The sequence below is a fragment of the Pseudochaenichthys georgianus genome, chromosome 14, assembly GCF_902827115.2.
Source record: "Pseudochaenichthys georgianus chromosome 14, fPseGeo1.2, whole genome shotgun sequence".
In the NCBI taxonomy this organism is placed as follows: domain Eukaryota; kingdom Metazoa; phylum Chordata; class Actinopteri; order Perciformes; family Channichthyidae; genus Pseudochaenichthys; species Pseudochaenichthys georgianus.
In genome coordinates this window covers 17,435,192-17,446,986 of record NC_047516.1, presented here as the reverse complement: position 1 = coordinate 17,446,986, position 11,795 = coordinate 17,435,192, and the positions used below count along the sequence as shown (strand labels likewise).

General features: G+C 39.8%; 1 protein-coding gene across 1 annotated transcript; it reads left to right on the top strand.

The window, feature by feature from the left end:
* The first annotated feature begins 4,969 nt into the window (after window positions 1–4,969).
* On the top strand, window positions 4,970–8,620 carry ugt5d1 (UDP glucuronosyltransferase 5 family, polypeptide D1). The gene is made up of 4 exons (XM_034099066.1): window positions 4,970–5,048; window positions 5,247–5,545; window positions 5,654–6,367; window positions 6,571–8,620. Exons 1-4 carry the CDS (start codon window positions 5,045–5,047, stop codon window positions 7,153–7,155), a joined length of 1,602 nt encoding a protein of 533 aa, XP_033954957.1. The 5' UTR covers window positions 4,970–5,044; the 3' UTR covers window positions 7,156–8,620.
* Window positions 8,621–11,795: the final 3,175 nt, after the last annotated feature.

Below are 11,795 nucleotides of genomic sequence, written 5' to 3'. Positions count from 1 at the left end.
TATATGCTAGAAACCAATGGATTGATATAATATTTACAATGTAAAGTCCTGTACTCTGCAGGTGCTGGTAAAGAGCAATACAATGACTAAACCTTTCCAACCAAAACAACTAGTTGGTAGGTAGGTACGTAGGTAGGTATAGGCAGACAGATAGATAGACAGATAGACAGACAGATATAGATAGATAGATGGATATCATATATAGATAGATACTTCATTCATCCCAAATTGTGAAATGTGTGGAAACAAGTATAAACACAATAACATTAAATACAAATGAAAGCAATAGACAGGAATATATCAGTAGAAAGGACACGATGAATATTATAACATGTAATGTAGCCTTACTATGAAGGCTGACCTAGATACGGTGCTTTTCTACAGATTACTTCATTACTGCACTGGTAAAGTAAAATTAGGCCGATTAATAAGATGTGAAGTGCTTTGTAACTTTGACCCGCTTGACTGAATACACAACAAACAATGAAGAAAGAGTTTTATCTGAGCTGCTTCGCTGCCAGCTGCTCCCCCGGGACCCGAAAGTGGCGTATCGCCTGCACTTCAACATCAACGAAAGTGCTCGAGATATGCAGTATTGAACCAATAACACAAACTAACTGTATCACTATAACATGATGATGAGGGTGATGGTGATGAAGAATGCATCTAACGTTCCGCTGTTCATTATAATACAAAAACAGAGCATTAAACAAACCATCATGCTCTTACTTTGAAATCATGCGGAAATGTAGTCATCAGCAGGCCATCACGTGGTTTCCGAAAATAACCGAGTGACACGAGTAGATTTTAGCCGAGACCGGCGGAAAATATGTCTCAAAATTCCGTGTGTGTAAAAAGACGATCCGCGAACAGAGATTTGAGATCCGCGAGCGCATTTTTGGTCCACAAATACAAAATGGATTCAGAAATGCCTGATCGAAAGTTGTAAATGTTAAAGAGATATTCACAGATCTTTTTTTTATTTGTGAAAATATTTAGCGTATTTGCAGATCCGTTTTACACTTGCAAATGTATTTGTGAGTTTGCAAATCTTTTAAAGGAATGGTCCACTCATTAGATAATTAATCAAAACTTCAGTATTTAGTGAAACGTTATGTTTAAACCATACCCTGAAGAAATCAGCGATATTCCCCGGTAAATAATGATTTTATAGCTCTTTTTTATCAAGACCTGTATATTCCGTCTGGCCGCCGCCATGTTTGCCATTTTCAGTAGTCACGTGATGGTCGTGACGTCATCCATGCGTTCACTTTGTCAACACACGGAAACATGGTGGAGTATTTCAGTTCGGACTCGTCAGCAGAGGAACAAGTTTTGACCAATGTGAAGAGATTGGATGGGGGAATTCATCCATACATATCAGTATGACAATACGACACCCTCTGTCCTTAGACCCTCACATCGTACAAGGAAAAACTTCCAAAGAAAACCCCCAGTTTAAAGGGAACATGGGAGAAACCTCAGGGAGAGCAGCAGAGGAGCGATCCCTCTCCCAGGACGGACAGACGTGCAATAGATGCCGTGTGTAAATTGAAAAGATAATACATTTGCAACATAGGTAGTCCAAATGTTTGGAAATGCATGTGTGTATAATGGGAAGATGATATAAGATACTATATGTATGCATGTAGTACCACCCTTGCTAGCGATTCCCTCTCTAGTTTAGCATACTCAGCTTCGTTGTCCCTGGCCATAGAATCACGATTTTATGGGGCCGGAAAAAACTGGGGTAAAATACACACTAGCCGGTACTACGCTATATGGAAAGGCCACCAAAAACGGTCCTGGCCTGGACGCTAAAGGACGTTAAAACGGGGCTAGCCGCTGCAATGGAAATGCGCTATAACATACCTTATTCTTACTCCGAGCACTACTTCTGCTCCTCCGTCGCTTCACACTTGCAGAGGGCGATTTCTCTACTGGCCGAACTGGTGTCCTGGTCGGTGATGACACCAGAAAGACCGATGGTACTGCATCTCCATTGAGTAATGGTTGTTCTTTAAATCCCATGTTATGTTTGATCATACTCTCAGAGTAGTCGTCCGGAAATGTGAAATGTTCGCTGCATACATGAGCCTGTAAATCTCTCGGTTCGGGCCGGCCACATTTCGCTAGCCACTGCCTCCGAATGTACTTCTTATGCTTACCTTTTGGCAACAGATGGAACCGAGCATTCCGTGGATTGTTCCTATCCGAATTATGGCAATATTTCGCGATACAGTGAGGCATATTTGAATAGAGAAACTACAGTAAATAACATGGAGATCAACGTGTCTTCGAAAACCAAACGCATGGATTACGTCACGTCCGGGAAATGGCGGCGCCCACAGTGTTGATGTTATTTCGGTATATAATCAGTTTAAAATCACTGATAATGTCATCGGATTAAAAAAAAAAAAAGAGAGACTGGCAGAAACTGGTCTGTTTTATCGGATGATAATTTTTAAAAAATGAGTGTCATGAGCATACCATTCCTTTAAATGCATTTGTGGATGTTGTTTTACATTTACAAATCACATATTTACACACAAATTATTTTTATGTTCACACAAATAATTATGAGACATATCTATGCCCATACTTTATCTTTATGATACAAATCTAATCCCATTTTATAGCGCAGACCCGGGAAGCCCAGAAGGAAGTGCCACAAACTGCAGTTCATCTCGTGGCCGACAGGGGATGGATGCAAAAAGGAGCAATTCCCATAGAACCCCATGTTAAAATGCCCAACTTCACAGCAGAAATAAACATGTTTCTAGCCTGGATCCAATAAAACTTATTCTGGATATAGTTAGATTCCACCTTCATGACAATGGAATAGGGAGTGCATTTTTTTACCGTGAGTTTTTATAGTAAGTAAAGTAACTTTTGCCGTGAGTGAATGAAAGTATTATTTCTTCTTGAGGTCTGCAGTTTAGCGTGTACACATTTGCTGAATATGAAAACACTCAGTGTGTGCCCACTGTGCGACTGTCAAGGATAAACAACCTGTGGCCCCCGATATATGTCGTATGTATTATTGCTACACAAACATTACATTGCAGTTTAAGTGTCGCCAACTCCGTTTCTAATATGCAAAAAGACAACAAAATGCGTCTGATTATTTTTAGTATTTTAGATCTTTCCAATCCAGACAAGAGATCTCTCTCCCCGTCTATGTGCGAGGGGGCGGGGCAGTTTACCTATTTTGTTCACATTATATATGCTTCTGTTAGGCAATATTATAAGGAATCATTCTGTAAACTTTCATTGTTATGCGGATGATACTCAACTATATTTATCAATCAAGCCTGATGAAATGAATCATCTAAATAAAATTCAAGACTGCCTTAAGGACTTAAAAACGTGGATGACCTTAAACTTTTTGATGTTAAACACGACCAAAACTGAAGTTATTGTACTTGGCCCGAAGAATCTACGAAACAAATTATCTAAAGATATACTAACTATGGATGGCATTAATTTGGCCTCCAGTGAGACTGTAAGGAATCTTGGTGTTATATTTGATCAGGATTTATCCTTTAACGCCCACATAAAATCAATTTCAAGGACCGCCTACTTCCATCAACGTAATATTGGAAAAATCAGGCATATCTTGCCTCAAAACGATGCAGAGAAACTGGTCCATGCATTTGTTACTTCTAGGCTGGATTATTGTAACTCTTTATTATCAGGGAGTACCAAGAAGTCAGTCAAGTCGCTTCAGCTGATTCAAAATGCTGCAGCTCGTGTACTAACCAGAGTTAGGAAAAGGGACCACATTACTCCCGTTCTGGCTACCTTACACTGGCTCCCTATAGAAGACAGGATAGAATTTAAAATTCTTCTTCTCGCCTAAGCTAGTCGTAAATTGTAGTTTACACACACGCAGCTGCTACATGCAGTACACACACAGAGGAGATGGCGGAGAGAACGCGCTCCAAGGTGTGATTAAACTATAGCCGTGTCGATGGGGACAATGCTCGTTACCAAAAGTGGAATAAGAGTTTAGCATGTAAGGGCGGTAACACGAGCAATTTGTCAGAACATCTTGCAAAAGTGCACCACATTCAGACGGAGAAATGCACCGGGTTCGACTGTCTTTCTAGTAGCTCTGTAGCAATGTTAGTTTTGTTCACAATTTGTTTAGTTCGTTTACCTTATTTTTTTCTCCAAAAGAACCGATAAAAGTACTGTTAAAAGACCGGATCGATAAGCGCTATCGATAAAAGTAGTAGTACCGTTAAAGCCTTAACGATACCCATCCCTATGTGGATGTCAGTTTTACACACATTCTGAGGCCGCCGTGCCTATGTTTTTAGTTTTCACTGCTAATGTATGCCTATGTTCTATTAGTGCATTAAAAAATCATTAAAATCATTAATGAAGTTTCAGCTCAGACCCCACGCTTAATATGTCTCCCCCTGGCCCACCTACATTTCTCCAGGCCCACCCACACAATAATTCCTGGCTACGCCACTGCATTCAACATGCAGCTCTTTTGGCACAAATTGTGATAAACCTACCTCCAGGTCATGAACCTGCAGAAACTGCATGACTTATTGCTATAACATGGAAGCTCTAACTTTAAATCAAAAAACACATTTGTATACTTTCCAGGTATTTATTTATTTACACTTTAAATTTGATATGCATGAAAATGTTGTGGCTCAATATTACATAATCCCCGCTAATACTCTTATGAAAGAGTCCAGAGGTCCTTCTGATAAAAGCTTGCATGCAAGAGAGTAAGACATTTACAATACTAAACTTTACAGGATTCTACCAGAAATTTGACAACAACATTACTTAAGGAAGTTATGTGCTATGATGACATGACAACAAAGAAATAGTCACTTTGTTGGTCCACTACAGAATAATTTTTTAGCGCCATAATTTCATGTGACACGTGACACATGTAACTCATTTACTTATGTGGACAGACCGTATTTGAGACTGGAGTTTGAACTCAAATATATAGGGAATCCTCTAAATACTGTCATTCGGCAGGCATCAGGCAATCCTGCTGCCACTCTTCAGCATGGGTGAGTGAATGGCAGGAAAATGATTGAGTTGTGGATAGTATGATACCAACATTTTAAAATATTAAATAATATTAATATCATTTAAATACACCATACCAACAGAAACTGGATCTTTATCCTTAAACTTGTAAGCGCACATCTAGACAATTTGAAAAGAAAGATGTATTTTGTGTTATTTAATATCTCTTCTAATTTCAGGAACCATGCTATTGCATCGTGCTTGTGGAATATTTGTATTCCTCAGTGTTTGTCTGATTTCCTTCACACCACCTTGTGATGGAGGAAACATCCTTGTGGTTCCTCTGGACGGCAGCCACTGGATCAATATGAAGATCCTGCTGGAAGAACTTCATGCCAGGGGACACAGCATCGATGTGATAAGGGGCTCCAAAAGCTGGTACATCCCAGAAAAGTCTCCCCTCTACACATCCATTACCATTGAAATGAATGAAGGCTTTGAGAACTTCTTTGATGTGTACCTTCAGGAGCATATGCGGGTAGGAAATTATGGATAATGTAATGGAGCCAAATTGTATTCTAGTCATTCACATATTAAGTTGATTACTTTTCACCACTTTAAAAAAAATTGTTTTTCAATCTTTCAGGCGCAGAGAGAGGGTGCATCGGCACTTACTTTCCTCAAACTCACCAAGGATTTCCTCTCTATGATTGCTCATGCTCATTCAATGTGGTCTTATGCCCTCCCTCAAATCTTAGATGATGAAATAATGGTCAAAAGCTTGAAGGATGCCCAATATGATCTTGTTCTCACTGACCCAGCTATTGGACTAGGGGTCGTATTAGCAAAGTATTTGAAATTGCCTTTGGTGCTCAATGTTCGCTGGATCACCAGCGGAGAAGGCCACTTTGTGATAGCTCCGTCACCATTGTCCTATATCCCAGTTCCAGGATCAGGATTTACGGACAAAATGACTTTTTTCCAGAGGGTGAAGAATATTTTTTTCTATGGCATCATAGTGTTCCAGCAGGAATTCTTGGTGGGGCCGGTCTATGATGCCATGTGTGAGAAATACATCGAGGGTGGATGTGACATCATTTCGCTTCTCCAGGAAGCAGACATTTGGCTGTTCAGGTCGGAATTTGTGTTTGAATTCCCTCGGCCAACAATGCCAAATGTCATCTACATAGGAGGGTTCCAGTGCAAACCAGCCCAACCACTGCCAGCAGACCTGGAGGACTTTGTTCAGAGTGCTGGGGAGCATGGAGTAATCATCATGACTCTGGGAACGTTGGTGAATGCTTTGCCCAAAGAGGTTGCAAATGAAATCGCCAGCGTCTTTGCCAAGATGCCTCAGAAAGTAACACATGCTCAGAGATTACATTTTGTTATTTCATGAAATGTTGAAAACTGCTAGCCGATAATCAGTAATAATCAGAATAAAGCAAAAGGATAATACTAAATTGCATAATTGATAGTTATCTAATAAGTGGGGACAAGCTGAAGCAAGGGAATCGTCATTATGTTGTCAAACTAAATACAATTATTTCATTTTCTGATCAGGTGATATGGAGGCACAAAGGTGAGCATCCTTCTACTTTGGGCAACAACACCCTGATAGTGGACTGGATGCCGCAGAAGGACCTCCTTGGCCACCCGCAGACAAAAGTCTTTGTAGCTCATGGGGGAACCAACGGTGTACAGGAGGCCATTTACCACGGGGTCCCTGTGCTCGGTATACCATTGTTCTTTGACCAGTACGACAATCTTCTACGTCTGCAACACAGAGGCGCCGGAAAGATAATTGAGCTAGCTGATGTTAGCGGACACAGTTTTGAGCAAGGCATAAATGAAGTGCTCCATCACGACAGCTACAGACAGAACATGCAAAGACTGTCACGTTTGCACAGAGATCAGCCAATGACCCCAATGGATCAGGCCACCTTCTGGGTAGAATATGTGATGCGTAATAAGGGGGCACCTCACCTGCGTACAGAGGCTTATAAGATGCCCTGGTACTCGTACTACAGTTTAGATGTACTGCTACTATTGCTGACTATAGCGACTGTAATGCTGTTATTGACATTTGCCATGTTCAGGTTCCTATGCTGCAGAGCTAGAAGGACGACCAAATCCAAAAAACACTGATTATGGTCGAGTCTGTTTATCATTATCATAGCATTATTTAGCCAGAAAATACATCTAAAGGCATCTAATTTCTAATAGGCATTCCTAATAATTTCAACTACTATCCCTTGGTAGGTAAAATGGAACAATAAACAAAACAAATTTGGATGGATCGACGACCTATTGAAGCCCACACTGGCATAAATTACACACACATTCTCACACACATACATATTTTGCTACACTTGTGAGCACCACACTTCCATAGCTTGGTGTGAGGACCACTTAATCTGCTGTAGCCAGGTGGAAAAAAATACTTTAAAAACACTTTTGCACTCGGGTGAAAAAAACGTATCCTCGAACATTTGTCCTTGTGTAATTATGATCCTGTCTCATTCGTCATCTGGGGGCTGCAGAGACCCCACACTGATGCATGAGTCATACATCCCTTTCCACATGGTCATTATCCTGTACAGAGTCCTGCTGAAAAATGAAAACGGCTTGTGCAGACTGTAACAAAAATAACCCTGCTGATACTGTAACGCCAGCTTATATTTATTCAGATTCAAGCGGTCACACAAGATTTATGACATAGTACACTTTTTAGTAGGTTTCTTTTTTCTTGAATGCTACTCCAATTGTTTTCATTTCATTTTTGAAGTTGTTACTTCATGTGATTTATTTGACAGCCTATGATTTACAAAGTCTGTCAAACCTACTGTGTAACAGGTTACGGTCTGGTGTACAGGCTGTGTTTGCCTCCCTTCATATAGTTTTGGAGAGAATCAACTCCCAAAATAAAGGAAACACCTGGAAAAATAGGAAACACAAACTGTACGCTGATGGGGAGCAGTTTCCTGTAATGTCTACTCAATGTCCTAGGGGGCAAGTTAAACAGCATTGTTTACATAGGGGTTCTAAGCTATTATTTTATTATAAAAGCACTGAATTTGAGGTAAAAAACATCAGCTTACGCAAAAGGTGGAAAATAAATATCATGCATGTGGAAAGTCAGTTATTTTTCATTTTATTCAGCATATTTTGCTCTTTTTTTTGGAGACCTTGAAATAGTGCCGTAAAATGTTTTTCTCCATTAACAAATATCTAGATAAAATAATTTCTTATCAAATAAATGGTCACGGGCAGACATTTTTCTCCAGCTGACTTACAAGCACTTCATCGAAATCGAACATGAGCATAGCCTTTTTGTTAAGTAAGCTACATTCTGTAATGGATGTTTTATGTTTTTTATCAAAAGCCTTATGCCATCAGAATTAATCCAATGTTTGTATGTGTTCTGACATATCATTCCTGTTGCTTGTTTTTAAGTGTGCAATTTGTTTTGTGTGATGCAAGGGTAAACTCATATTAGACTTCACACTTTGTATTGCACTTTCACATCAAGCTTCCATGTCAAGGTTGATGATTTTCAGAAAAACCCTCTTTGTCTCCCATCCAATGTAATAAAGTATAGGTATACCATCAATGTGTAAGAAAATGTTTCTTGGGAGGCACTCAGCACACCAGACGGCCATATGGACACCCCCTCGACCTCTTGTGGAGATATATCGTTAACATGTGGTCTCCTCCACCAAAATTGTCACCCACTGCTTCAAATGGCAAAAGTAGATTGTGTCGGAGTTTTAATGTGCTTGTTGAAGAGATTGGAAAACCTCAGATAAAAATTAACAAACATTTGTTACAACAATTTAGTGTTTTATTTTAGATGCCAATCGTATATCACTGTATGAGGAACAGCATACTATATTTTAATATCAAGAACAACAGTATACATCACTAGCAGGAAGCCACAGGCAAAATCAAGTTTTTATGGAAAACTTGAATTTGTCTTGCTCGTTATCTCGTATTTATATAATCCATATAAATGACATAATCTGCTAAACTAAAACTATGCCAGTGAGAAAATAAACCAAAAATGCCCATGGAAAATCCTATCATTTCATAAAATTGACCGTATGAAACCAATTCCCCATCCCTAAACAGTCCAAACACAGTTGCATGTCGTGGCAAGGAAAGCTCTCTTTGATAAAGCATACTCTCATATGCTTTTGATTTTTAGAATTAGCAAGGTTTTCCTGGTAAGTCCAACCAGCTAAATAATATTTCACTTATCGTTGTTTGATACATTCACTGAGACTCCTGGGCTTATTTACGAGACAAAGTGTGATGATCGATGAGGCCTGAAACCACATCAAGTATAACATTCAGCAGAAACACAGTTGAAGAAATAAACAGTAAGGAAGAATTATATGTAGTGGTTTGCATATTTATGTAATTGTAAATTGAAGTAGCCACAAACCTCAAACTTTTTAACGATTTACAATGAAAATTGAATTCAGAAATAAAATGAACCAATTGATGCAACTGTTTGTTGAGTATAATCACATTTTAATGCCATTGTGAAACAAGCCAAACAAAAACCAGTCTGTTTTACTGTTTAAAAACAACTAATTTAAATAGATCCAAACAGTCAATCAAGTAGACATAAATGGCAGAAAAAAATGTATTTTGTCTTTTGGAAATGCAAATACTGAAAGTCTTAATTGTAATGTGGAATACAACTTCAACAATGTATATTTTCTACTTTCTTGTTTATTTCTTGTCTTTTAATTTTTATTGTACAATGCCATGTCTTTTTATGCTGCTGCAACACAAACATTTCCCACATCTGGATCTATAAAGTACTATCTTATCTTATCTTAACTTACAAAGCTCCATTTTGTTGAAATTGAATGTGTTCACTTCAGGCAGTTCAATTTCAATAACTTAATTGTCTCAGAATAAATGTACTGAAAGTCAAGGACAAGTCAACATTAACTTCAACCCTTATGTTTATGTCCATAACTCCACATAATTATAGGTTGCTGCTCACTTCACAGCTTTGTTTTGCCTTGAGGGAAGGCCGTACTTATCAATAGAAAAGGACAGACACCTCAACATCAGCTGTAGGAACAGCCTATATACTCACATAAAACAGTTCCATCAGGAGAGACTTCATTTTGACACATGTCATATGATAAATGTTAAGTCTTTGGCGATTAGACCCCGATCCTGAAATCTTATATATCTAAAGGGGGAAATGCAGCCGTGATTATATAGGGAACCCCCACGGGGTCTAGACACTGGTGATGATGCTGAAGATCTGGATATGAAGATGAGGTGTGATGAGGTCTTTGGATTAGCTTTCCTGGCACTGGATATGATGGAGGTGGATGGGGAGAAGGTGGGCGGCAGCATGACAACCTGAAATCACAGCTGACTGCAGGAGAGAGGAGAACAATTTTAAAGTTTGGCTGCAGCACGGTAATTGGCTGCTGGAGAATGAGGTGAAATGTAATAGGTTAAAGAGAACGCCTGTGATGAGCTGATTATATGCAGCTGCGGGGTGAATGTATATATACCCAGTCTTCCTGAAAGAACTTGCGCTGAGCTTCATGTGTTGGGCATGTCTCTGTCTCGTAACTGGTATCAGCAAGTGTGACAGATAGATAGCACACAACCTCCCTCCCTTTGTGTCCATATATCCCTCCCTTGGTCTATTTTCAACTGTGGCTCTTTTTTCCGTCCTTCTCCCTCCCTGATTTTGGACCCCGGGTTTCTTTGGAAAATCCTTCTTGTGATCATGGTTGGTATTGGATGATGTCACTGTGCATGTTCTGTGTTAGAGACAAGGCCAGGCTGTGAGTTCGGTGTAATCAGATCCCTTCATATGATTAAATGGTGAATTTAGAGTATGGGTTGACATCAACAGTAATTAGATTCAATGTATTACAGAAGTAAACAAAGGAGTCCAATCGAGGAGTTTCAGGCGGGAGGGTGCAGTGCATGGTACATGGTGAACTTTGGGATATCAGCCTTTGCCGACCATTTCCATGCACAGAAACAGGGACGTGCACAGCTACGGGTTAATGTTGCCCGGGCAACGGCCCGTTTGGCATTTTTGTCTGACCTGCCCCTCTGGAGAGAGCGAGAGTTTGTTTTTCTTTGTTCTGTTGTGGCCGAATCAACATGATAAGCCCACAATTAGTATTGTAGCGTCTCGCTGCGGGAAACACACTTTGTCAGCGCTGTCATCTGCCGGTGCGTTAAGACCACCTCAGTGTCGGATTTTGGAAACTTGATTTTGAGTTGTCTCATGGCAGTTAGGCTCTAAGGGACAAACCAGGGGACTTTACTTCCTCTTGATACCGGCAGTTATTTACAAAAAAACACCTAAATATAGCTACTTGTTGTTATTGTGCTTCTGTCTTTCTGTGTCTTTTCATCTGTAAACTCCTTCAATGGGGCCGCTCGCTCTCTTCTCTTGATCGCCCTCTCACGGGTGAACAGTTCAATGTCCCGCTTCATTGTAGGATTTCTGCCATGTCTCTACCTCTTTAGTTTGACCCAGAGCTATTTAATAGAAGAGTTACGACATCTCCGTTCACTCCAATGGACCACTTTTTTACAGCAATGGCGGATCGTGGAGCCTCTCAATCGTTCCCCGGAAGTTAGCGCCAAGGCTGGCAGAGCTGTGGAGTTGCAGCATAATACACCGTTCGTGACGGACTTTTAAAGGTAAGAAGAAGTTTAAAGATTTATACTGCGGATATTATCAGTACATCTGATTCAAATGAACATGTGTATTAAAGGATGTCAGT

Coding starts and splice junctions, on each gene's coding strand:
- ugt5d1 (XM_034099066.1), top strand. Junction 5,546..5,653: donor ACCTTCAGGAGCATATGCGG/GTAGGAAATTAT, acceptor TCAATCTTTCAG/GCGCAGAGAGAGGGTGCATC. Junction 6,368..6,570: donor TTGCCAAGATGCCTCAGAAA/GTAACACATGCT, acceptor TTTTCTGATCAG/GTGATATGGAGGCACAAAGG.